This window comes from Prunus avium, chromosome 7 (genome assembly GCF_965620075.1).
Source record: "Prunus avium chromosome 7, drPruAviu1.hap1.1, whole genome shotgun sequence".
NCBI classification, from domain to species: Eukaryota; Viridiplantae; Streptophyta; class Magnoliopsida; order Rosales; family Rosaceae; genus Prunus; species Prunus avium.
This window is the reverse complement of record NC_142290.1, coordinates 8153180-8181067: the sequence shown is the minus strand read 5'-3', so window position 1 is coordinate 8181067 and position 27888 is coordinate 8153180. Positions and strand designations below refer to the sequence as shown.

Here is a 27888-nt window from a genome sequence, read left to right as displayed (position 1 = left end):
GGAGGGGTAAGAACCCCCAACAGCCAAAGAAACTAAACAACACAAATCATACGATCTTTGTATTGCTAGAAGGACAAAAGTGAACGAAGGGTAGCTGACGGCTATTACTGTACTCACCAGTCAACCTACTTTGATGATTTGGTTGCACCTCCTCCACTCTCTTTCTCACTCACTTTCACTCTCACTCTGCCCGAGAGAGCAATAACTCCCAATTAGAAACGCCAACACAATTTGGGTGTCTGGTTCCTGAAGAGACCACTGAAACTATAAAACTCTATCTTCAAGACTTGAACGCATCCGTCGCCTGAGAGGAGGAGGCCCCTTGCCCTTGGGTAATAAACTCCCTGTGAGTCTCTTCTCTCTTTCATTCTATCTACCTCTGTTCTCTACATATTATCAGAGTGAGAGAGAACTTTTATGTTCTTAGCTCCTTAAGTTTCCATCAAGTTTTGTATCTCATGCTGCAAAGTTTTTATATTATTTTCCAAAGTTTTAATACATATTATATGTATATTATATAATTTTAGATTTAAAATTGTCATGTGTTGGGAGCTACGCTCTGCATCACTTGATTACATATGACTTTGCAGGTTATATTATATAAGAATGTTTTTTTGGCCAAAGATTCTCAGTCAGAACTGAGAAAACAAAAAACAGAGCTGCAAAAAACAAAAAATAAATAAAAAATTTGTTTTAGGAATGATTTTAATGGATACAACAGCTTGGATTTGAATTAACTCTGGAGGGAGAATTCTTGTACAAAATAATATTTCTCTCACTGTGAATATGGTGGTACTCTGAATATATAGAAATAGAAAAAATTTTGCTCTTCAATTTGATAATTTCTGTAGCAACGGTAGAATGCATGTTTTCTTTGCCCATGAGAGTAATTTCCAATCTTTTCTATATTTGACACTAGGCAGGTTAAAAAGAAGTAACAAAAAGACACTTGGTCACATGGAAGAAGACAATATTAACCAGACTCTTTTGACAAAAGAGAAAAGTATACAGGACAATGGTGTTGAGGATAAGGAGGAGGATGAGAATTTGCCACTCAAAAACAAGGTATGGAGGGAAACCAAGAAGATGTGGGTCGTGGCTGGCCCTGCTATCTTCACCAGAGTTTCCACATTCGGAATAAATGTCATCAGTCAAGCCTTCATTGGTCACATTGGCTCTACACAACTAGCTGCATTTTCGCTTGTATTCACCGTGCTTGTCAGGTTCGCAAATGGCATCCTGGTACGTTTACAATCTTCTTATTTGCACAAGCATTCATCACCAGGACAACAGCAACCCAGCATAAAATACAACTCTTGCTTTCTGGCTAATTTTAACAATTTGAACTCCACAGTGAATTTGAAAGCGTTGGATATAAACTTGATTAGATGGGTAAGAATATAGTTGCAGATCCAAGCTTTTAAATTATATTATGAACTTTTTTTTTCTTTTAAAAATCCTAAAAACCTTTTAAAATTAATTATTAAAAAATTTGAATAAACTTGCCAAAATATTAAGACTTCATTAAAACATAACAAAGGACGAAAAAGACCCTCCATAGCAAATCCCTTCAGTTCCTCCAGCTTTCTACAGCTTCTCCAAAGCAAGCCCCAATCACCAGCTCCAATTCCAGATAAACAAAGACTTTCCAAACCCAATTTTGCATCAGAATCCTCATCTGCACAGAACCCATATTCTGTACTGGCATCAAAAACTTGTTCAAAACCTTCCCCACTGCAAACCAAGATTGACAATTCTTTCAAAGAAGGTAAATTGAGAATCCACATGAGCAAACGAGGCCTGGAGAGATTGATACACAAATAGGTGAGCTGGGTGCATCCTGCAGAGAGAGAAGTACCTCGAATTGTTGAGGGACAAAAGGAAGAGACTAAGAGAAGGAGATGATCAGCAAAAGTGGTTGAATTTGTGTTGATGAACGGGGGGGCATAGATTTTTTTTGGGGTGGGGCGGGGTGTGGTGGGGGGTGGTGGTGTGAGAGTGAGAGTTGTAGTGGCATATACAATTCTGTTTTGTGTGTGTTAGCGTTTTGATGGCAGCGGAAGCATGGGCGGGCAGGGGGGAGGTAGCTGAGATTGGATGGTGGTGTCTTGTTTTTTTAAAATTTTTATTCTTTTTGTTTTTGGATCTCTTTTTTTTTTATAATTCAATTCAATTATTATATTAGTTTTAAAAAAAAATTTAACAGAAAATTAACAAATTGGATCACATTGGCAAACGGTACTAAACACAAAGATTAAATTTGCCAAATTAAAAACACAGGACTAAATTGGCTAACACGGTAAAACACAAGTACCTCAACAACAACGTTATAATTTATCCTCTGTTTTCCAAATTATTGAGGTGTGGTTACAATACACAATTAGTTAATGAAGTCATCTTGCTCAATTAAAACCTTCACATAATCTGAGGGATGTTTCTGAATCTGTTATTCTACAGCTGGGCATGGCTAGTGCGCTAGAAACTCTTTGTGGTCAATCATACGGTGCGAAACAGTACAACATGCTTGGAATACATCTTCAGCGGTCATGGATAATTCTGTTTTTAAGCACATTGCTCCTCATTCCTCTTTGCATCTTTATAACCCCGATTTTAGAGGCTTTAGGCCAAGAAGATTATATTGCAGAAGAGGCAGGATATATTTCTCTATGGGTGATCCCTGTGCTTTTTGCTTTTGTTCTATCCTTTACCTGCCAAATGTACTTACAAGCACAGAGCAAAAATATGATCATTGCTTATGTGTCAGCAATTTCAATTGCAATCCACATATTCCTTTCATGGCTTTTGACTGTGAAATTTAAGTTGGGGGTTGCCGGTGTAATGGTGTCGACTGTTATAGCATATTGGCTACCCAACGTCGGTCAGCTGTTGTTTGTTCTATGTGGAGGATGCCCGGAAACATGGACAGGCTTCTCAACCTTAGCTTTTACAGATCTCTGGGATGTCCTCAAGCTTTCTCTGTCATCTGGTGTTATGCTTTGGTAAGACCTTATTGTTAGTTTTGGTTTTACCTATGGTGTTTTTCTGTCGTTCCTTAGTTCATCTTTCTTTACATGCATGCGTAATTTGTTAGGATACTACTGATTTCGCTTATTTGAGAAAATCTGGATGGTCTATATAGCCCAGAAAATTAACTTTTGTGTAATATATACTTCTATTTGAAAATATGAAAAAAGGGTAAGAAGATCTTTCAGTAATACCTTCTAGTACATAAATAAAAAAAATAAAAAAACTGGTACCCCAGGACTCCTAGCAGTAGATATTCAGAAGAATGATATTGATATGGTTGTTTTGGGATGAATGTCTTATGACTCCTTATAGTAGTAGTACATATTTGGAGCTTCTAAGTAGAAATCTGATTTCCCTTTGCAGTCTTGAGCTTTGGTACAACACAATCTTGGTTCTTTTAACCGGAAACATGGAAAACGCAGAAGTCTCTATCGATGCTCTATCTATTTGGTAATTTTTCAGAGCTTTCCTCCGTCTCGTGATCATTTTCATATGTCCTTTCGCCTTTCGTTTTTATATATACGTATATTGTGTCATCCAACTGTTTCAAAACCTACTTTTCTTTTTTTCTTGTTTTTTACATTTTCATGTGTTCAATGTAAACATTGCAGCCTCAACATTGTTGGGTGGGAAATGATGATATCCCTTGGTTTCCTGGCTGCAGTAAGGTACTTATTATTCTCATTATCATTTTTCTTCAGAAAATAAGATGATTTACTGATGTTTGGTTGAAATGTTCTAGTGTACGAGTGTCGAATGAACTTGGAAGTGGTAGTGCAAAAGCGGCAAAGTTCTCTGTTAAGGTTATTGTGTCGATATCATTTTCTATTGGGTTTGTGCTGTTCTTGCTTTTCCTATTCTTGAGGGAACGTCTTGCCTATATTTTCACCAACGATGAAGAGGTAGCTACAATGGTTTCCAACTTGTCACCTTTATTGGCATTCTCCATACTCTTGAACAGTGTTCAACCAGTGCTCTCAGGTACTATTGCTATTTCTCTGATACTCTCACTCATATACGAAGGATATCAATTTCCTTTCATGTCATCAAATTTCAGTTAATTTCAACGTTTATCAGTATTTGATGACACAAAAGAAAAACACGAAAGAAATCACTTAACATTTCCTTTTCCGATAACGAATTTTATATCGACAGGAGTTGCTCTCGGAGCTGGATGGCAGAGTATTGTAGCATATGTGAACTTAGCGTCCTATTACCTTATAGGGATTCCTGTTGGGGTAGTGCTTGGTTATCCTCTAAAGCTACAAGTCAAAGTGAGCTATTTTAATCTTCTTCTCACTCATAGTAGTTACTGGTTTGATTTTCTTCTTCAAATAACTGATTGCATCAAGTCTCTTGTGTAGGGTGTTTGGATTGGAATGTTATTTGGAACATTTGTCCAAACTGTTGTTTTACTCATACTGACCTACAAAACTGATTGGGATAAACAGGTATGTTTAATTTTTTTTATTTTTTGATACGAGAGATATTTGAAGAGGGGGGTTTTCTCACACACACGCTGTCAATGTGCCATAGGGATGGGGGTTCGAACATGAGACCACTAATTTGCAAGTCAAGGCACTTTCCACTTGTTTTCTTTGTTGCTTTACTCTAAATTTTTACTTCAATGCGAAACTCAAGTACCTAATTCACACCAAGCAATTAAAACTAGTATGAATATTTGCAGGTAACAATAGCTCGTGGACGTGTTAGCAAGTGGGAAGTAAGAGATATTGGAGAATCGAGCCCCGAGACATAAAATCTCTGGCTTTTATCAACTCTCCTTCAATTGCAGTATTATTCTTCATATTATTTTATTATTGGATTAGTAATAGTTTGGTTCATACACTTCCCAACATTGGCCGGTCTGTCATGCTAACCATCAAGTTCACCACTTGCTCATTTGTTCCTTACATGGATGCCAAACAGATGACACATGGATTGACTACTGTTATATGGACCACAAAATTGTTAGCGAGTCCTTACTTAGTTAGAATTTTGATTCCTTACTATGTTAGGATTTTGGTTATTTATTCATTTATCTAGTTCTATTACAATTGAGATTTATTTCCTATTGTAATTTATTTGTATTTTCTATTGTAATTTGGATTTATTTCCTATTTTATTTAGAGTTGTACTTCTTTATAAATACATTTATATTGGATAAGAATAAATATATAAGCATATATGAGCATAATTGAATATTTGCCATACATTGTTTGACATGGTATCAAAGCGAGTTGATTGACTGGGCTTGAATTGGGCCTTTACCCTTACCCAATATGTGTTGTTAACATGTTGGGTTTGAATGTTTATCTCTACCCCTTAACCAATACGTGGTGTTCATGTGTTCAGCTTGAATGATTGACTTCGATGAGGACTTGGCTCTACGTGTGGCCCACTATGTGATAGTCCCACGTGAGGGGGCGTGTTGAAGAATATAAAGTCACACATCAGAAACTTAACAAAATAAAATACAATATATAATGAATGGCTTGGTGCCACTTAAGCTCGTAGCATGGCTTGGTGCCAAAATAAAGGTTTTTTCGCTCGGCGTTGCGTGTTATTTGGCGTGCTTGTGCTCGAGCTTTTCCCGTATTGTAATGAACTATGGTCGGGCTAAACGGTGCTTGATGGGACAATACGCGCGGGTTCGTGGAATCAGTACATTTTACAGGCTTGTTACAACCTCCCAGCGTGGCGGGTTGCATATTTGCTTGGCGCGACACATGGACCATGACTTGTGCAAGCGCATATGACAAATTCTTGCCTACTCCGGTTGGGCTCCTTTCTCAGTTAAGTGTTGTACTGGGTTAAAAATATATTTAGACCCAGCTTTAGGTTTTTTGGGCCTCAACACAACTCAAAAGACATACTTATCAGTTGTCCACGGTTGTGATCCTGGGGTATTACAAATGTTTTCCCTAATATACATCTATATTAAGTGCAACTTGTTTTGCAGTATTTTTGTCATATCATATATGATCGTATACTTATTGATAAGCACATGAACCTTTCATTTCATTTCTTTTAGATTTTTCTTTGGAAGATCTCACTTGGTGAGGGCGTTTCATCTTTTGAATTTGAACGGGGCTCCCACTATCTCTTTTGGAATATAGCCATTTCTAAAATGCTTATTCAAGATACTATTCATCTTATATGAATAAGTCAGGTCCTTGAATGAAGTTCATACTTCATGTCATCATATGATTTTATTGTGATCAAGAAAGTTACGTATTAACTTTCACCATTGCAATATGGTAGGTGTGTCTCATCATTTATGATCAACTTCTTGGAGCTTAAATGTGGTGAGTTGATAAAAGGAGTTGAATTGTTGCTTTGTTTGATAATTCACTTGTGGTTTACTATCATTCCTTTTACTAGTTTTGCAACAAGCTTCTATTTAACTTCTTTAATAGATATGACATCTTTTAGGTGATCTAGGATGCCTCCACAAGATTGTTTATCAAACTATAAAGTTGTATAAACTATAAAGTTGTAAACTTTATGTTTAAGATAATAATTTCAACTCTATTACCGTTTATTTGGACCTTTTTTCTGTTTAAACCCCACACTTCTCTTAGTTCACCCCATGTTCTAAGTTCATCTCATCTTTTAATTTAAATTTTCACAATTTCTAAGAAAACCCCACTATCTTCCCAAATTACCTTTAAATACATCCCAAACTAAAAAAATAAGAAATAAAAGAGATTTTCTATTTAAACCCCACAATTTTCTTTGTTCCCAGCAAAAAAAAACGCACAAATAGAACCCTAAACCCGAAATTTAATACTTTCTAGAGAAAGAGAACAATTTTACCTCTCTCCAAGAACTGTAACTGGAATTCCAACACTTGGGTATTGTTGAGTTGATAATCAACAAGCCTTTCCATTAACTCCCACGCATATTTAAAAAGGTAGGCTCATTAATTTTCTATATCTTTAAAAGAGAAGAGTAATTTGGCAATAGGATGTAGAGGAGTTTGTATTTTGAATATTTTTTATAAAAACTCTTCCGAAGAATCGTGACTGAAATGAATTGGGCCGAAATGATACGACTGTTTCACAAACCAGTGTATCATTGCATGTGACATAATTCATTAATTTCTGTCCAATGAATATTTCTTTTAACCGGTGCAGATAAAGAGATGCAACCAATACCTATGTATCTGTGCAATGTTCCATGACCCTGCAACCCTTCATGTAAGTTTTCACAAACATTGTAGCTTCACATGACACTTTTCATAAAATATAATAATATATTACATCTTTCCAATTGCAATACAAGCAACACGTGGTGCTTGCAACTTTCCAATTGCGCACTCGGTGTTCACCGTTGGAGTTTGTCTGCTCCTGTCTGGTTTCTAGCTTCTCATGCAATTCATCCTTGATTCTAATAGAAGAATCAAATAGTAATTAGTACTGCTATGTGTATGTCTTGACTTTCGGGTGATAAATGTGTATTAATTAATAAGGTCATAAACTTAAATTTGGTGCAACAACCCTTCATAAGAAGGGTTGTTGCAATGTTCAGGTGCCGTGAATTTCTGGTGCAGCTAATCTCCATAGTTGATTTCTATAGTACTCTGTAAAAGTGTCCCAAAGGGGCTTGCTTTTGTATGTATGTAATTTGGAACTTATAGCAGGTTAGACAGCAACAGAAGAAGCTAGCTAGAGTACCCTTGGTTACACACTAACATGGGAGAAGACATCACAGATAATCTTCTGATAAGAGAGGCAAGTGCACAAGGGAATCGTGTTGATGATAAGGATGAAGATTTGCCACTCAAAACCAGGGTATGGAATGAAAGCAAGAAGCTGTGGGTGGTGGCTGGGCCTGCTATATTCACCAGAGTTTCCACCTTTGGAACAAATATCGTCAGTCAAGCCTTCATTGGTCACATTAGCTCTACTGAATTAGCTGCATTTTCACTTGTATTCACCGTACTTGTTCGGTTCGCAAATGGCCTCTTGGTATGTTTATTTTCAATTTAGTCTCATGAAACTGATGGGAGTATTTATTTCATAGATATTCCCAAGTAGCGTAATTGAGCCATTCATTGTTGTCATTTAGTACATAAGAATATTCATGAATTTGTTGAACACAAGTAGTTCAGTTTCAATTTCTGTTCACGTATTCTGTGAGTTGTTTGTTTGTTGTTAATGTATTGAAAATGAACACAAATTCACGTATATGGATTCGAATATTACTAATTGTTTATGATATGTCATATCTATGAAATGCATTTCAAATGGAAGTCAATGAAATAAAATCCCAAAACTATATATACATATTGATCCTTTTTTAAATGTAAATACCCACACTGCATTTTAATTCGTCATCTGTTTTGCAACCTAGCCTGGAGTCATCTGGCTACGGAAAGTCACATAATCGCTTCGCTTAGCTTTTTCCATGCGATATGAATGATGTTTCTGAATCTCTTATTCTACAGCTGGGCATGGCTAGTGCGTTGGAAACTGTTTGTGGTCAATCATATGGTGCAAAGCAATACCACATGCTTGGGGTGCATCTTCAACGGTCATGGATAGTATTGTTTGTGAGCACATTGTTCCTCATTCCTATTTGCATCTTCGCAACCCCGATTCTCGAGGCTTTAGGCCAAAAAGATTATATTGCAGAAGAGGCAGGATATATTTCTCTATGGGTGATCCCTGTGCTTTTCGCTTTTGTTCTATCCTTTACCTGCCAAATGTACTTACAATCACAGAGCAAAAATATGATCATTGCTTATGTGTCAGCAGTTACAATTGGAATCCACATCCTCCTTTCATGGCTTTTGACTGTGAAATTTAAGTTCGGGGTTGCTGGTGCAATGGTGTCAACGGTTATAGCGTATTGGCTACCCAACGTGTGTCAGCTTTTGTTTGTTCTATGTGGAGGATGCCCAGAAACTTGGACCGGCTTCTCCATCTTAGCTTTTAAAGATCTATGGAATGTCGTCAAGCTTTCTTTGTCATCTGGTGTTATGCTTTGGTAAGAAATTTTGTTTTTCTTTGTTTTGGTTTTCCATGTCATCCGATGCTAGTTTAACTTTTCAGTGATATTCTGTCTGAAAATAAAGGAGAAATATCAGTTATTTCAGAACTAGTTTGGCAGTAGTTTAGTTGTTAATATAGCCTTCATACAAGAATGATATAGTCATTTTGGAATGAAGGTCTTATGACTCCTCTGTTTAGTACATACGGAGCTCCTGAGTAGAAATCTCATTTTCCGTTACAGTCTCGAGCTTTGGTACAACACGATCTTGGTTCTTCTAACGGGAAACATGGAAGATGCTGAAGTTTCTATTGATGCTCTAGCTATTTGGTAATTTTCTGAGCTTTCCTCCTTTCGATTTTATGTAGACATAAGCTCTGTCATCTCACATTTTTTTAAACTACTTTCTTTCTTCTTGTGTTGTCTTTTCATTCTTATGTGTTCAACTACAAATATGTTTAGCCTCAACATCAATGGGTGGGAAATGATGATAGCCCTTGGTTTCCTGGCTACAGCAAGGTAGTTTACTATTCTCATCATCTTGTTTCTTCAGAAATATAGCAATGTATAATTTATATTGGCTAATGTTGTTTTATTTTACATTCATTTGGAACATTAGATGCATTAATTCGTGCAACGTAACGATGTGCTGATGTTTGGTTGAAATCTTCTTCTTCCAGTGTACGAGTGTCGAATGAGCTTGGACGGGGTAGCGCAAAAGCGGCAAAATTCTCTGTTGTGGTTATTGTGTTGACATCACTTTCCATTGGCTTTGTGCTCTTCTTGATTTTCCTGTTCTTGAGGGAACGTCTTGCCTACATTTTCACCACCAACGAAGAGGTAGCTAAGAAGGTTGCAGAGCTGTCACCTTTACTGGCCTTCTCCATATTGTTGAACAGCGTTCAGCCTGTGCTCTCTGGTATTCTTGCCATTTTTTTGATACTCAATCAAATTATTTTCCCTGATTATAATTAATTTAACCTTTACCAGTATTGTAGATCCTGAAAAACTTGCAACATAAGCATTAGCAAATTTTTATCCACAGGAGTTGCTATAGGAGCTGGATGGCAGAGTATTGTAGCATATGTCAACATAGCGTGCTATTATCTTATAGGGATTCCTGTTGGAGCTGTGTTGGGTTTTCTTCTACATCTACAAGTCAAAGTGAGAGCTATAAGTTTTCTTCTTTTCACTCATATATAGTAGATTTTGTGGTGTCTATCACTCTATTACGATAATAGAATTTTTTTTAATACAACCGATGGTCTAAACTATAAAGGGGAGGGGAGTCTCACACACATACACTAATATCAAGATATCATAGGGGTTCGAACGTGAGATCCCGTTAGTATGATAATTGAAAATTAAAAACCTTGATATGGTTAATTCTGGTTTATAAGCATGCAATGTTTCATTTGGACATAAATTTATTATGTTTTCACACTGGAGAAATAGAAATACAGGGTCATCTGTATTGATTGATTTAGCAATTAGCATGCACATACATGCCATGATCTTGCCTTCAGCTTTTTTCCACATGAACCTATAAAATCACTTCTGATAGTAGCATTTTCTCCTTTTTTTTCTCAATTTTTTTTATAGAAAAAAATTACTTATTCCATCAAGTCTGTTTTGTAGGGTGTTTGGATTGGAATGTTGTTCGGAACATTTGTCCAAACTATTGTACTAATCATACTCACCTGCAAAACTGATTGGGAGAAACAGGTATGTTTAAATGTTTTCTTTGTGGCCTTTACTATAAATTTTACTTAAATGTGAAACTGAAGTATCTACTTCACACCAAGCAATTAAAAGTTGTAAACTTCTACAGGTAACAGTAGCTCGTAACCGTGTTAGCAAGTGGAATGTCAGAGAAGATATTGGAGAACCAAGCCCCGACACATAAAAATGTCTTACTTTTATCAATCTTCCTTCAATTACAATTTTCCATTATTGCCCTATCATCTTTTTTATTTTTATTTTGTTTTGTTTTTGTCGTCCATGAGATTTGACTCAGAATCTCCTCCAACAAAATGGAGTATGAGTGCAACTACACCAAATGATCATTGACATTGCCAATGGGTTCCCACCATAGTTGTGATGGATTCCCCTCCAACCATGGCACCCAGGATCGAACCCCAATGGAGTTTCTTTCCTCCAATGTAACCAAAAAAAATATATGATCATTGACATTACACCAGATCATTAAACGTTATAATGATGGACATTAAGAGCAAGTGTACTTTATTTAACGTGTGTCACAATTAATTTTTAAGTGACACACGAAATTTTGAAGTGAATGTGTCATGATTAGTTAATTCCTCTTATTCTTTTCGGTTTAAAAGTAACCAAAGAAATTAAATGTTGTATTCCATTTACTATAGCAAGGAAGAATCATTTAATATAGTTGGTTATTTTTTTTCTTTCTTTCTACTTCTTGTTTACAACAAAAATTTTCCACATGGACCCCATGAGAAAAGATGACGTGGCATGGACACATTAGGTCACAAACTTAGCCCATTTTATCAAACTCCAGCCCAATGACTAAAACAGGAAAACCAGCCTTTGAGGCCCAAGACCATGACTACAGACTCGGCCCAGAGTGGGATTTTCAGCCAAAGTCATGAGATCTGCAAAAACCCAGGAAGCGATGGGCCAAATCATTCGGCCTAGAACCAATGGACAAAAGGCCCACGATCCATTGCCCAATTCAAAAACAACAAAGGCCCAAAGCCTAGGGATTGGGAATTTGACCAGTGACTGCTCGAGCTGCTCCCGCAACGAGATCAGGTCGCCTCATGCTGACCGGGGGACGGACTGGGAGCGTTCCTTCAGGGACTTTCCCCGAGCGTCGAACAGCCGCCTCAGAACTGATATGGACAAGGGGAATCCAACTGTTTAATTAAAACAAAGCATTGCGATGGTCCCTGCAAATGCTAACGCAATGTGATTTCTGATAGAAGACTTTACATCGTGGACTCCACTCAACAAACAGAATCATGCATAAAGAGATCACATTGACATTCCTTTATTCCCTATGCTCCACTGAGATTATTATATACAACACTATGTTATCCTATACCTACACTGACATTATTATATAGCACTATGCTTTTGTTTGGATGCTCCATTGCTTTATTTGTCTATATATTGTAGACTAATGTATCATTCAAAGGACAATTAAATATACAATATTCAAGATAGTTCTATCTTTCATGGTATCAGAGCTCTTGTCTTAAAACTCTCGATCCAATTTTTTTTCTCTCTTATTCTTGTTTCATATTCTTGGGTTCTTGGTTTCTTTTTACCTGATGGCTTCCTCCTTTACTTCTCGAGTATAGAGAGCAGTGGAAGTAGAGTCGGAAAGAGGAGAGTTTGAATCCTCAAGACGAGACTCAGCACTCAAAAGAAGAGCAAGAACATCATCAAATGGCATAGAGGTTTCACGAGCTTTGACAGAGTTTACACTCTCATAAGCGGGACCAACGCCATTAAGAATAATTTCAATAAGATCGTCATCATCTACGGGTTTACTGGCAAGAGAGAGTTGATTTGCAATAGCAGTCAACTTATCAATATAAGCAGTAATAGACATACTATCGCGCTTAGTAGATTGGAGTTGTTGCTTAAGTTGAAGGATACGAGAGCGAGATTGAGAGGAATAGCGGGTAGACAATGACTTCCATATCTCAGCAGAAGTAGTACAACGAGCCACATTGGAAAGAACACTCGGAGTCAATGTAGAATTGATCCAACTCATAATTTGCTTATCTTGTCGCTGCCAAGTAACATACTCAGGATTTAGAGATTTATCATCAACCATTTTTGCAGGGCAACTCTTAGAACCATCAACGTAACAGTAGAGATCATTTGCTTGCAACAAAGGAGTGAATTGCGCAAGCCAAAGCAAATAATTGGTGCGATCAAGTTTCAGTTGGCAATGGTGTAGGTTTATCTATTTCACATATTGGCTCTTTTCTTTGTCTTCATTTAAACTAAATACTATTCTCCATTGTCCTTCTGTGTCTCATAATTTGTTGAGTGTTCAAAAATTCACCTCTGATAATCATTGCTATTTTATTTTTACACCTTCTTCTTTTTATGTGAAGGATCTATCCACAGGGAGGATGCTTTTCCAAGGCAAGAGTGAAAACGGTTTATATCCATTTTCGGCTTGGTCGTGCAAATCTGTAGCTCTCATTGGTGAACGTACAACTCCCACTGTGTGGCATCAACGTATGGGTCATCCATCTCATTATATTTTCACCAAAATAAGCTCTTGCATTCCCGTTAGTTCTTCTAGCTCAAGTCTTATGTGTCATGCATGTCCCTTAGGCAAGAGCACTGAGCTCCCTTTTCATGTTTCTTTGTCTGTTTCAATTTCACCACTTCAATTAGTTCATTGTGATATTTGGTCTTCTCCTATAGCTTCAAATAAAGGTTATAAATATTTTATTTTGTTTGTGGACGATTTTTCTAGATATACATGGATTTATCCTATGCAATTTAAATCTGAGGCATTACATTATTTTCAAAAATTTAAACTGCTTGTTGAAAATCTTCTCTCAATTCATAATGTATACACTATCAAGGCATTGCAAACTGACAGCGGTGGTGAGTTTATGAGTAAAAACTTTCAAAATTTTCTCTCTAATAGTGGTATTTTTCATCGGGTCACTTGTCCACACACACCAGAACAAAATGGGGCAGCTGAACGTAAACAACGTCATGTAGTAGATATGGGTCTTACTCTTCTTGCTACTTCTCATATGCCTCAGTCCTTTTGGGTCGATGCTTTCAATACCTCTGTTTATCTTATTAATCGTCTTCCGGCTCGCCAATTGCAGTTTCTATCACCTCATGAAAAGTTGTTTGGTCGGGCTTCATCTTATTCTGTTTTTCGTGTTTTTGGTTGTGCTTGTTTTCCTTATTTATGCCCATATAACAAAAATAAATTAGAATTTCGTTCCAAAAAGTGTGTTTTTCTAGGATACTCTTTAAATCATCAAGGTTATCGTTGCTATGATCCAGTTTTTGGACGTGTTTACCTATCTCGCCATGTTGTATTTGATGAGACTACTTTTCCCTTTGCTACTGTTGCACCTCCTTCGTTGCCTGCAACCTTGGATGAGCATCAACCCGTGGTTCTTCATCCTTCTCCAGTTCTCCCTTAGGTAAATCTTCCTCCTATTTCTTCTTCTTCTGACACTAATATTCCTCTCTCTTTGTTGTCTAATAGTGCCCCACTACCTAGTCATGTGCTTTCTCCCCATTCCTCATCCCTACCGTCCTCTCCAACAACAACCTCACCTCACTTAGTTTCTCAATCTCCTCCTTTATCGCAGTCGCCACCTTTGACACCTTTGTCCCAAGTCTCTCTCCCCAATCCGGTAAATCCATCCTCACCCCAAGAATCTCCACAGTCTTCTCCTATTGCATCTCCTGGTTTTCTGCAGTTAGTTAAGACACCCTCGCATCCGATGCTTACCCGTTTTAAAACAGGCACTTGTAAACCCAATCCTCGATATGCATTAGTCACTTTTTCGCAAGACTTGGATCGTGAGCCATCTAATTTTCATGAAGCAAATCAATATCCTTCTTGGCGCTCCGCAATGGCTACTGAAATTCATGCACTTCAGAAAGCATGCACATGGGATCTTGTTCCTTCTTCTCAGGCTACTCATATTCTTCCTTGTAAGCGACCTGTGGATGAATGAAAACTTACTTCAACACTCAAGTTGAACAAAAACCCTAAACCCTAAATCAAATTGGAACCCATAGCGTAGCCGTCGTCATCCTTGATGGCTGCCATTGTGTGTCCCTGGGGTTTTCTTGTGAATGATGGCCTGAACCAAGACAACAGCAAGAATGGTTTGGCACCTCCCAAGGCAAGGACCTTTGCTTCCATTGTTTCAGATACCACGGAATCATCTATTGCACTCAGTCAACTACCAATCCCTACAGTGAGAGGGGAAGTTACTTATATTAAAATTTCTGAGGACGTTTACCAGGAGCAACTTCGGACTTGTCGATCCAACCTTATTGGTCGTCTTCTTTTGCGGAAGGGTTCTATGCCTATGAAAACTGTTGATCTCAAGCGTGCCCTTTCTGTCTTATGGCGGCTCCATGGGGATTGGAGGCTTATTCCTTTAGGAAAGGGTTATTTTGATATTCATCTCGACACTGAGGATGACATGCGCCGTATCTGGGGGGGTGGCGCATGTACTCTAGCAAACGGTATTTTTCGTCTTTCTCAATGGGTTCCTGATTTTCAACCTGGTATGGTGGTGCCCCAAACCCATGCTCAGGTATGGGTTAAGTTTTTTGGGTTAAGTCAGGATTATTGGCACCCCCGAACCCTGATGGAAATTGCCCGAGGCATTGGCACTCCACTGCAGCTTGATAATGCAACTAGAGAGCGTCTATATGGGTACTTTGCTCGGGTTCTGGTCGATGTTGATCTTACAGGTGAGCTTCCATCTTCCATTATGGTTGAACGAGAAAACTATGGCTTTCCGGTAGAGATTGTGTATGAAAATTTGCCTGCTCAATGTGGCCATTGTGGATTATTTGGACACATGACAACAAAGTGTCGTCGTCTTCCCAAACAACATAAGGAGTGCTAAAATATGAATATGGGTTTTGAATATGTTAGGTTCTTATTTTTATTCTTCTCCATAAGGAGGTATATATAAGAGTTTACATGAGTGCTTTACAAGGAATTAGATATAGTAAAGGATTAGGAAAGTATCTCCTAATTATACAATGATTTGACAACTATATAAAAATAAGAAAGTAAATCCCTTAATTAATAAAGGAAATAAATCTCCTTGATTAATTAGGAGACTCACTTCAACACTCCTCCTCAAGTTGGTGCATATACGTCACAAATGCCCAACTTGGTAAGTGAGTCATAAAATACTCTGCCACAAACAGCTTTTGTTAAGATATCTTCCAGTTGATCTTCTGATTTTACGAATGGTAGGCGGATGATCTTCTTCTCAATTTTTTTCTTTGATAAAATGTCTATCTGTAATGGACCCAGCCCAATCAGCATATGTATATCCAAAAACTTCAAGATCTTCATGTTTTGAGAACATTAAAACCTTTCCAAGAGCTGACTTTAAGTATCTTAAGATTCGATTAACAGCATTCATATGAGAAACACTGGGTGAATGCATAAACTGACTAACCACACTCACAGCATATGCACTATCTGGTCTTGTGTGTGCCAGGTATATCAAACTTCCAACAAGGTGTTTGATACTGTTCCTTATTGGTTGGTTCTTGGTCCATGTCTTCACACAACTTGTGATTCATCTCAATGGGTGTGTCAGCCGGCACACTAAATGACTTCCTCAGCAGGTGATTGGTGTGGTACTGGAGCTGAAGTGGGCAAAATCTCATAAGACGGTTCAATTTCCTCCTCCTGATTTTGACAGCGTGGAGAAAACTGATCGTTTTCCTCTGGTGACCGGTTGTTGGATTTTGGCGACCGGTCGGTTTGAAACAGCTTCTCTGACTACCAATCGCTTTCCACTGGCGACTAGTAGTTTTGAAGCAGATTCTCCGTGTTCGAAGAACTAAGGGGGGGCCGGTCGCTTTCCACTGGCGACCGACCGTTTGATTTAGGAATTTGATTTGAGGAATTTGATGTAGGAATTGGATTTGAGAGGTATGTGTATAAGATTTGAGGGTATGAGAATTTGATTTGAGGAATTTGATGTAGGAATTGGATTTGAGGGTATGAGAATTTGATTTGAGGAATTTGGATTTGAATATGAGAAATTTGAGATAAGGCATTTGAGGACTTTAGATTTGAGGGATTTGGATTTGGGAGAAATATGAGAAATTTGATATGAGGAGTTTAAAGAACACAGAAACCCTGTGAACATGGCTAAGGACACAGAAACCCTATGAACACGGCTAAGAACACAGAAACCCTGTGAACACGGCTAAGAACATAGAAACTTCTCTTCAATCCTCTTCTCCCCCTGAAGAGAAGGGTATGTCGGAGTCAAGAAAGAGGCAAAATCTACATGAGAAAGAGAAACATATCCTTTTTCACTCCCCCTCCCCCCTTTAAAGAGGAGGGGAGGAGAAATTTTGATATGAGAATTTAGAGACAACCAAGGATCGATTGCTCTGATACCATGCTAAAATATGAATATGGGTTTTGAATATGTTAGGTTCTTATTTTTATATAGTTGTCAAATCATTGTATAATTAGGAGATCCTTTACTATATCTAATTCCTTGTAAAGCACTCATATAAACTCTTATATATGCTAAACCTGGCTCTGATACCATGCTAAAATATGAATATGGGTTTTGAATATGTTAGGTTCTTATTTTTATTCTTTTCCATAAGGAGGTATATATAAGAGTTTACATGAGTGCTTTACAAGGAATTAGATATAGTAAAGGATTAGGAAAGTATCTCCTAATTATACAATGATTTGACAACTATATAAAAATAAGAAAGTAAATCCCTTAATTAATCAAGAAAATAAATCTCCTTGATTAATTAGGAGACTCACTTCAACAAGGAGCAGCAGCTACCTCCGAAGTGTTCAACCGACGGCCAAGGTGCTAAACAGATTTATAGGCCAGTTCCAAAATCCACTGCCATTGATAATAGCATTTCACTTGGTCCCACAGCCACACACACTCCTGGGATGCCAGTAGATGTAGTTTCTGCTTCTGCTATTGTAGATGCAGTAATTGAACGTGCTGCTTTGGATCATAGTGAAGCCATTCCTGACATTGTGGCTAATGAGCAAGTGATTAGTCAAGAGGATCATGAGCTCATTGCTCCCCATCATCCTGCTGATGTACAAGGTGATAATTTTGTTTTGAAACAAGTAAGGCCTTTCCCTGCCTTGGAAGCGTCTGCGCCTTCTCATGATCCCAGACCAAGGCCGCATTCATGGCATGATATATTTTTTGAGGAAGCTGAAACCCAGACTAATGTTTCAAATAATAGCGACACCATTGCGTCTCCCACTCTTACTCATCCTGTTTTGGGGAATGAGGATCATGGTTGCAATGCCAGAGGAAGTGTGTCTGCTCCTGCATCACATGTTATTATTTCTCAAAGCAATGACGCTGAGGATTCTAATCAATCACTCTATCTTGTGCTCACAAAGTCTCAAAGGAAACGAATGCGCAAACAGGCTTGTGATATAGACCGAACGGTGCCTGCAGTCTCATACACCCTCAGAGATAGGGCAACTATAAAAAAAGGTTACTAGATGAGGTTCCTTTATTGGAATGTTCGGGGTGTGGGTAACGGTCCCACTCGGGAAAGAATTCGTCGTATTCTTCGACAGCATCGTCCGGAGGTTTTTTGTCTTTCTGAGCCTTTTGTTTCTTTGAATTCTTTGAATTCTTTCTTTTGGAATGCTCTTAATCTTCAACTTATCTGCACAAATGATCGTGGAGATTTGTTGCCCAATCTGTGGATATTTGGCAAAGTTAACATATTTGTTCAAGTACATTGTGTTACTGATCAACAGGTTACTTTTTCTTCAGACCTTGATGGGGTCAGTTGTGTGTTTACAGCGGTTTATGCCAAAACCACTTATTTAGCTCGTCGTGGCTTATGGACAAGTATTGAAATTGTTAAAGATCAATTTGCTTCCTGTCCATGGATTGTTTTTGGGGATTTCAACGCAGTTTTGGGGGATCATGAGAAACTTGGTGGGCGTCCTATTGACAGGAAATCTTGTGAGGAGTTCCAGCATATGTCTGATGTTTGTGAGCTGATTCATTTTAATACTAAAGGTACTAAATTCACATGGGCAAAAGGGTCGACCATTAACTCCCGTGTAGAGCGGCGTCTTGATCGGTGCCTTGGGAATACTCTTTGGCTTGACGCTTGGGATTATTTTGATTGTTATACTCTCCCTAGACTTTGCTCTGATCATAATCCCATTGTGATGAGTTTTGGCAAGCTAGCTCGTCCCCGTGCTTCCCTTTTTCGTTTTCAAAGAGCTTGGTTAACACATAAAGATTTTCATCAATTTGTTAAGTCTACATGGGCAGCCACTCACTCTTTTATGGACCCCTATTTTAATCTCACTCACAAATTGAAGATTCTCCGTAAAGCTTTGCGTTCTTGGAACTGGGAGGTTTTTGGGGATGTTAATCATAATGTGACTGCGGGCCGGATGGAACTTGACGCTGTTCAGGAGGTAATAGCACGTGATGGGGGGTTAGATTTTTTATTTAGCAAGGAGAGTGAGTTGCATGCTTCATTAACTGAAGCCTTTCGTGTTCAGGAGATTTTTTGGAAGGAGAAATCCATAACTAAATGGCTCGCGGATGGGGATAGAAATACTTTTTTTTTCCACTCTATGTGTAAAATTCGAAAGGCTCGTTGTTCTATTTCTCTCCTAAAAAATGGATCCACTATTCTTGAGGATCCATGCGCCATTCAATCGCATGTTGTACATTTTTATTCTGATCTTTTTGCTGCTAAATCTGTTACTGATACAGGGTTAGTGGAAAAAGTTATCCCTTCTTTAGTTACAGCTGAGGAAAACTTGAGTTTGATTGCTCTTCCTAGCACTGAGGAAATTTTTGTTGCTATAAAACAAATGGACCCTTCTAGCGCCCCTAGTCCTGACGGTTTTAGTGGTCACTTTTTCTCAGAGTGTTGGGATATTGTGGGCAAGGAGGTCGTGTGTTTTGTTCAACAATTTTTTCGGGATGGTTACCTTCCTACGACATTCAATTCTAGCCTCATTATCCTCATTCCGAAGGTTCCTAATGCTGTTTCGATGGGGCAGTATCGGCCCATTGCTTTGGCAAATTTTTTGTTCAAGATTATTCCTAAAATTCTCTCTATACGACTTGCTCCAATTGCCTCTTGGATTATTTCCCCTCAACAGCATGCTTTTGCTCCAGGTAGGAATATTGTTGATGGTATTATCCTTACTTCTGAAGGTTGCAATTTGTTAGACAATGCATGTGCTGGAGGTAATGTGGCCCTTAAGTTGGATGTGGCAAAGGCCTTTGATACTATTTCTTGGGATTTCCTACTACATGTTTTGACTTCGTTTGGCTGTCACAGTGTGTTTGTTGAGTGGGTTCGTATCCTTTTGCATTCTGCCAAGCTTTCTATTCTTGTTAATGGACAAGTTTCTGGTTACTTTTCTTGTGGGCGTGGAGTTCGCCAAGGTGATCCTTTCTCTCCGCTGCTATTTTGTATGGTAGAAGAGGTGCTTAGTCATGGTATTTCGGATTTGATTAATTATGGTAAGCTCATCCCAATATCTTTGCCCGGCGGGGTGCAAACAATTTCCCATGTTCTTTTTGCAGATGATATCATTGTGTTTTGTAGAGGCTCCAGGAAAAATCTCACAATCCTTATGGATTTCTAGAAAGAATATGAGCTTAATTCTGGCCAAGTTATCAACAAAACAAAGTCTAATGTTTTTCTGGGTAAGACTCTCCAACACCGCCATCGTTTGATTTCGAATGTTCTAGGCATCAAGGTGGGGTCGTATCCCTTTAATTATTTGGGTGTTCCTATTTTCAAGGGCAAGCCTCATGCAATATATTTTCAGGGCATTGCAGACAAAATCAGATCTCAGCTTTCTTCATGGAAAGGGTCTTAGTTTTCTATGGCGGGTAGACTTCAACTACTTAAGTATGTTGTAGCTAGTATGCTTGTTTATAGTTTTCAGATCTATGAGTGGCCAATGTCTCTGCTTTGGAAAATTGAGACTTGGTGTCGAAATTTCCTTTGCTCTGGCTCCTTTGACAAACGTGGGGTTCCTCTAGTTTCTTGGCGTCGATGTTGTGCTCCTATGGCAGAAGGTGGTCTTGGCCTTAAGCAGCTAGTGGTTTTAAATCGAGCATTTTTGCTCAAAAAAGGCTGGGATGCTCTTTCGTCTTCTTCTTTGGGCTGCCAGTTTCTTCGGGATAGGTTTTGGCGAGGGGGTAAGATTCATTCTGCTTATGTCACGTCCTCCATTTGGCCCAACCTCAAGCGTATTTGGCCAGATGTACTCAGTAATATTCGCTATCTTCTTGGAGATGGTAAGAACACTTCTTTTTGGTGGGATAACTTTATTGGTCAACCTCTATCTAATTATTTTGGTCTTCACCCTTCTCTACGGTCGTGCATGGGGGAATTGGTTTCTCAGTATCGTGTGAATGGTGTCTGGCACCTTCCATCTCTACTAACTCTGCACTTTCCAGGTATTTGTGAGCATATTATGGATATTTCTTCTTTTCATGATCCTGTTGCAGGTGATTTGTTAGTTTGGGCACCATCCTCGTCTGGCACCCTCTCTGCTAAGGATGCTTATGAATTCACACGGCCTAAGTTTGCCGAGGTTTCTTGGTGTAAGTTAATTTGGAAACCTTTTATTGAGCCATGGAAATCGCTCTTAGTGTGGAAAGTTATCCATGGCAGGCTTCTCACGGAGGATTTTCTTCAAAAACGTGGTATTGCCCTTGCTTCTATGTGCTTGTTTTGCAGGATGGCTCCGGAGAATATTAATCATTTATTTTCTGAGTGCCCCTTTACTTGTTCCATATGGAGTTCTATGTTCATGTTTTCTGGTCTGCACTTTACTCCGGGGCCTTTAGCAGTTATTCTTTCTTCCGGCCTATCTACTCATTTTAGCCCTCAGCTCATGGATCTATGGCTTCTTATGTTCGGAACTACTGTGTGGTTAATTTGGGATTTAAGGAACAAGTTGCGGTTTGAGGAGAAGGTTTCTACGGTTTCTTCTGCTTGTCGTACCATTATTAATCATGTGCGTGACTCTAGTCCTCTGGCCAGGGGTCATATGTCGAATAAGGTGCGTGATCTGTGTACTATTCATTCCATTGGGGTGCGCTGTCGTCCTCGCTCCAATCCCAAAATTGTTGAGGTTATGTGGCATCCCTCTTGTTTTGGCTCTGTCAAAATTAATACTGATGGAGCGTGCAAAAGCGACTCTGGTAAAGCAGGTAGTGGTGGTGTGTTTCGTGATTATCAGGGCCATGTTCTTGGGGCATTTTCGGCCAATTTAGATGTTCCTAGTGCAGTTCATGCTGAAGTTTTAGCGGTCATAAAGGCCATTGAGCTTGCTTGGCTACATGCTTGGCATAATATTTGGATTGAAACTGATTCGTTGTTAGTTACTAAATTCTTTCGCTCTCCACATTTGGTCCCTTGGCTTCTACGAGTTGATTGGCAAAATTGCTTGCATCATCTCCAGCACATGTCATTTAAGATTTCTCACATCTTTCGTGAGGGTAATCATGATGCTGATGCTTTGGTGAATCATGGTGCTTTGGGCTCTGGTTTAATTTGGTGGGATACTGCACCTTCTTTTATTTTGCCTTTTTGTCAGCGGGCCTGGCTGGGCATGCCTAATTACCGGTTCTAGGTTCTTTTGTTTACTCTTTCAGAGTTTTGGTCTCTTAGGTCAGCATGTTGTTGTGCTTTTCTGTCATTGTCTTTCTCTTCTACAGGGTTTGGTTCGGTCCCCCCTGTTGTTCTTTTATGTTTTTGTTTCTTATTAATAAATTATGATCAAGGGGATGGGCGGGGGGCTTCCAGAGTGTTGGTCCCCTCTTTGAGGGTGGTGGATGTTTGTGCATCCGATGACCAATACTGATGAGCTAATCTCGCCTAATCCTTTGGTTTATTTTAAAAAAAAATTAAAATATATATATATATATATTCTTCCTTGTAAGTGGGTATATCGTATCAAGCGTAAATCTGATGGATCCATTGAACGGTTTAAAGCTCGTCTAGTTGCAAATGGCTTTTTCCAACAAGATGGTATTGATTATACAGAAACCTTTAGTCCAGTGGTCAAGCATGTCACCATCCGAATTGTTCTCTCACTTGCTATCTCTCATGGTTGGTCTATTCGTCAATTAGATGTTCAAAATGCCTTTCTTCATGGGCATCTTACTGAGGAAGTCTATATGAGTCAACCTAAGGGTTTCGAAGATCCTACTCGACCTCACCATGTTTGCCAACTTCGTAAATCTCTCTATGGCCTTAAGCAAGCCCCTCGAGCATGGTTCCAAAGATTCTCCGAGTATCTCCTTCAGTTGGGGTTTGTTGGTTCTAAGGCAGATCATTCTCTTTTTATCTATAATACTGATGGTGTCTATCTTCTCTTGCTTATATATGTGGATGATATTTTAATTACAGGGAATCAAGATTGTAAGATTCAGTCTCTTATTACATGTCTTGGTAAGGCATTTGCAATGAAGGATCTTGGGGCCCTTAAGTATTTTTTGGGCATTGAAGCTACTCGCACGCCTACTGGTCTTTATTTATCACAACATAAGTACACTTGTGATCTTCTTGTTCGTGCACACATGCAGGATTCTAAACCGTGCGCCACTCCAGTTGGCTCCGGCTCTCAACTTAGTGCTATAGATGGTATACCTTTATCTGACCCTCGTGAATATCACAGTGTTGTTGGGGCTTTGCAATATTTAACGGTTACTCATCCCGACATCACATATGTCGTTAATCAGGTTTGTCAACATATGCATCAGCCCACTTTGGTGCATTGGATTGCAGTTAAGCGAATCTTGCGTTATTTAAAAGGATCACCAAGTGATGGGTCACTTTTTAAGCCTGGTCCTACTTCCTTAGTCGCCTTTTCTGATTCTGACTATGCCGACAATGTTGGTTTTAAAACATTTTTAAGAAGTTCATTTGAATATTAAACATGCATTTAATCAAATTAATCGCAGCGGAAGAATATGGTGGTTGTTTAAATTCAAAAACAAAACTTCTTCCAAGTATCTTAAGCCATGAACATTGATATGTTTTTCATAAATGAAAATTCAAGAGAAAGGATAAGATCTAATTACCCTTGAAGCAATTATATGAACCAAGTTGTGTTTTGGTCTTCTCTTGATGATTTTCCTTTGTTGATCTCCTCTTGATCTTTCTCCTCCTTGTGAGCCACAAAAGTATATGGCCTCTAAGTCTCCACACCAATGAAACCTTGAGATGAGAAGAGGTATCTTGAGAATACAAGGATGCTAGTACAAGATTCTCAAGATTGGTTTCAATCTAAACCCCTTTGAAAGAAGATTGTGTTTCACTCTTGAAAAACTCACAACTATCTCTCTTTGATCTCCCAAACCTCTTTGGTTGATGTTGGATTGTGTTTGTGTGTCAAATGAGCTTATGGAAACAATTCCCATACACATGCACTTAACCATTTTCGGCCAAACCCCATTGGGCTTCCAAAATTGGGCCTTATGACACTTAAACCATAATATTTAGGTGTCTTAAGCCCTTGGGCTTGATACCCAACCATTTGGGCTTCCCTCTAACTATTATCGAGGCCCAAATACATTTTTACACGTAGTAAATCATCCACATCAAATCAATCAAATTGATTTCCTCATTCTCATTTGTATTACTCAAAGTTAACCATTTAAGGTGTGCGATCCATTAGGTTCTAATTTAGCAAGGCAGTGGGAAAACATTAGAACTCTTTCTAACCAACTGGAATTAAAACCCCTTTTTAATTCTTCCTTTATTTTGGATTGATCACAATCAGTCCTAGGACTTCCACAAGCCAAGAGTGACATCTAGCAATATATCATGGCTACCCAAGCTAATTAGAATAGATGAAGAACCTATTCAGTTGGAATTGCAATGCAATACGGTCCTTCTCTTATACAATGTTTCCAATCATATTGTTAGGGTACGGATTGATAATGTCAAACCCCTAATATGATTAAACTCATATGATTCAATAGAACACAATTAAAAACCACTTTCTAAATCATGTTCAAGTACTTCGGCCGAAGATTCACTTAATCATATCTTGAAACATTCTCCTTTCTTTATCAAGGTAGAGATTCCTTATTGTACATTCACATGCCTCTATGATGAATTAAGAGATCCCAATAACACATAAGGAAAATCTTTTACGACTTGCCTTTGTGAGCTATCAAAGATCAATAACGCATCACAAGACAACCATGATGCCTCAGGTCTAAGGACTAATTTGCATTATTGCAACTATGAGTTCTCGTTTGACATATAGATAAATACTCCATACGAGAACTCCGGTTGATCGCGTTCAGTGTACTCATTCACTAATGAGCACCCACATACTTGTATTAGTGTCAACTACACAAATGGTTTGAGACCAACCATCCTCATCATTGAGCATACATAGTATGTGCCAATCTTGACGGTTTATCAATGCCCATTTGATAACCTTATGATTAGGAACATTTTGGGATACTACAGTTAGAGATTAAAGGTCTCCCGAATCTAAACTTCTTTAGATTACTTTATCTCTTATTTAGTACACCCTGGACTTTTGTTTCTTTACACGACATAAAAGATAACAAAATAATATTGCCCTTTATTTATCATATACGAAATGTATTCTAAGGAGATTACATCAAATGTATTGGCTCTTAGGGCACATTTCTAACAATCTCCCACTTGCACTAGAGCCATTTAGCCATGTATCTAATACCCATTTTCTCTGTATGTCTATCCAGTTGTGACTGTGACATAGGCTTAGTGAGTGGATCTGCTACGTTGTCTGCTGATGCAACCTTTAGGATGCACACATCACCATTCGAAATGAGTTCTCGAATCTTGTGGAATTTTCTTTCAATGTGTTTGGATCTCTAATGAGACCTTGGTTCCTTGGCTTGAGCTATCGCCCCATTATTGTCACAGTACAAAGGCACTGGTGACATTATGGTTGGAACCACATTTAGTTCGGTAATGAACTTTTTCATCCAAACAGCTTCCTTTGCCGCTTCTGAGGCAGCAATGTACTCAGCTTCAGTGGTGGAGTCAGCCGTAACACTTTGTTTACAGCTTCTCCAACTAACAGCGCCTCCATTCAGAATGAAGACATACCCAGATGTGGATTTACGATCATCAACATCAGATGCGAAATCAGAATCGGTAAACGCTTCCACTTGTAACTCTGATGTTCCTCCATAAATAAGGAACATATCCTTAGTTCTTCGTAAGTATTTAAGGATACACTTAACGGCTCCCCAATGATCTAATCCTGGGTTTGACTGATATCTACTTGTTATACTAACAGCATAACTGATATCCGGTCTTGTACAAACCATGGCATACATGAGACTCCCTATTGCTGATGCATAAGGGATTTTACTCATCTGCTGTATATCTTCAGGAGTTTTCGGACACATGTTCTTAGAAAGGTGAAGTCCATGTCTAACTGGAAGTAACCCTTTCTTAGATTGTTCCATATGAAATCTCTTTAGCACCTTATCTATATACAATGATTGAGATAATCCAATTATTCTCTGAGATCTATCACGATAAATCTTTATACCAAGTATATAAGATGCCTCCCCTAAATCTTTCATTGCGAATGATTTAGTGAGCCACAGCTTCACTGAAGATAGCATTCCTATATCGTTTCCAATAATCAGTATGTCATCTACATACAACACTAGGAATACTACCGAACTCCCACTGACCTTTTTGTACACACATTGGTTATCCATGTTTTGCATGAAGTCAAACGATTTGACAACTTCATCAAAGCGGATGTTCCAACTCCTAGAAGCTTGCTTCAACCCATAAATGGATTTATGTAGCTTGCATACCTTATGCTTATCAGCTGTAGAAATGAAGCCTTCAGGTTGATCCATGTATAGTTCTTCCTGAAGGTGGCCATTAAGAAAAGCCGTCTTCACATCCATTTGCCAAATCTCATAATCATGGTATGCAGCTATTGCAAGCAAAATCCGAATAGACTTTGTCATAGCAACAGGAGAGAAGGTTTCTTCATAGTCAATCCCTTCTCTCTGCTTGTAGCCCTTTGCTACTAGCCTTGCCTTGTAGGTTTCTATTTTCCCATCTGAGCCTATCTTCCTCTTAAAGATCCATTTATTTCCTATTGGTACAATACCAGAAGGCGGATCAACTAGAGTCCAGACTTGGTTGGTATACATAGAATCCATTTCGGATTTCATGGCTCCAAGCCATTTCTGTGAGTCAATGTCTGACATTGCCTCATTGTAGTTCGAAGGGTCTTCAATATCCTTACAATCACTTAGGAGATTTAACTCTCCTTCGTTTTCATGAAGGAAACCGTAATACCTCTCAGGCATTCTTCTAACCCTACTTGAACTACGCGGAGTTTGTGTCATATCAGTTTGTGGATCTGGGATTGCATTCAGTTCAGTGTTGATTTCTAGCTCTTTGGACAATTCCTTGAGTTCTATCTCATGTCCCCCTTTCCCATCAAGAGCGTATTCTCTTTCCAGGAAGGTAGCTGACCTTGCGACGAACACCTTTTGCTCGTCGATGTGATAGAAGTAATATCCCATAGTTTCCTTGGGATACCCGATAAATCTACACTTCACTGACCTTGCATCTAGTTTATCCACATCTTGTCTTTTGACATATGCTGGACAACCCCAAATCTTGATATAACCAAGACTTGGTTTCTTCCCAAACCACATTTCGTATGGAGTTTGTGGAACAGATTTGGAAGGCACTCTATTTAACAAATGAATTGCTGTTTCAAGTGCATATCCCCAAAAGGATATAGGTAAATCAGTATAGCTCATCATGGAACGAACCATATCCATTAAGGTTCGATTTCTCCTTTCAGAAACCCCATTATGTTGTGGAGTCCCTGGTGGAGTCCATTGTGATAAGATGCCATGTTCCTTGAGGTAATCAAGAAACTCTGTGCTTAAGTATTCACCTCCTCGATCAGATCTAAGGATTTTAATACTCTTGCCTGTTTGGTTTTCAACTTCATTTCTGAATTCCTGAAACTTTTCAAAAGATTCAGACTTATGCTTCATTAAGTATAAGTACCCGAACCGTGAATGATCATCAGTAAAGGTAATGAAG

General features: G+C 38.6%; 3 protein-coding genes across 6 annotated transcripts; all 3 read left to right on the top strand.

The window, feature by feature from the left end:
* The first annotated feature begins 43 nt into the window (after window positions 1-43).
* On the top strand, window positions 44-5172 carry LOC110751550 (protein DETOXIFICATION 21-like). Of its 4 annotated transcripts, none has more exons than XM_021952036.2 (9): window positions 44-332; window positions 924-1242; window positions 2458-2999; window positions 3391-3477; window positions 3639-3695; window positions 3770-4008; window positions 4183-4301; window positions 4392-4478; window positions 4715-5172. In XM_021952036.2, the coding sequence occupies exons 2-9, from the start codon at window positions 958-960 to the stop codon at window positions 4784-4786; spliced, it is 1488 nt and encodes a 495-aa protein (XP_021807728.1). In that variant the 5' UTR covers window positions 44-332; window positions 924-957; the 3' UTR covers window positions 4787-5172. The 4 variants fall into 4 exon arrangements, with proteins under 4 accessions (XP_021807728.1, XP_088100877.1, XP_021807727.1 ...); XM_088244751.1 differs by having other exon boundaries at window positions 920-1242; XM_021952035.2 differs by having other exon boundaries at window positions 44-346.
* A 2408-nt stretch (window positions 5173-7580) lies between these two features.
* On the top strand, window positions 7581-11351 carry LOC110751534 (protein DETOXIFICATION 21-like). The gene is made up of 8 exons (XM_021952009.2): window positions 7581-8000; window positions 8480-9021; window positions 9268-9354; window positions 9487-9543; window positions 9705-9943; window positions 10070-10188; window positions 10663-10749; window positions 10856-11351. The coding sequence occupies exons 1-8, from the start codon at window positions 7725-7727 to the stop codon at window positions 10928-10930; spliced, it is 1482 nt and encodes a 493-aa protein (XP_021807701.1). The 5' UTR covers window positions 7581-7724; the 3' UTR covers window positions 10931-11351.
* A 3474-nt stretch (window positions 11352-14825) lies between these two features.
* Window positions 14826-15650, top strand: LOC110751541 (uncharacterized). The gene has a single exon (XM_021952016.2). It carries the CDS (start codon window positions 14826-14828, stop codon window positions 15648-15650), a length of 825 nt encoding a protein of 274 aa, XP_021807708.2.
* Window positions 15651-27888: the final 12238 nt, after the last annotated feature.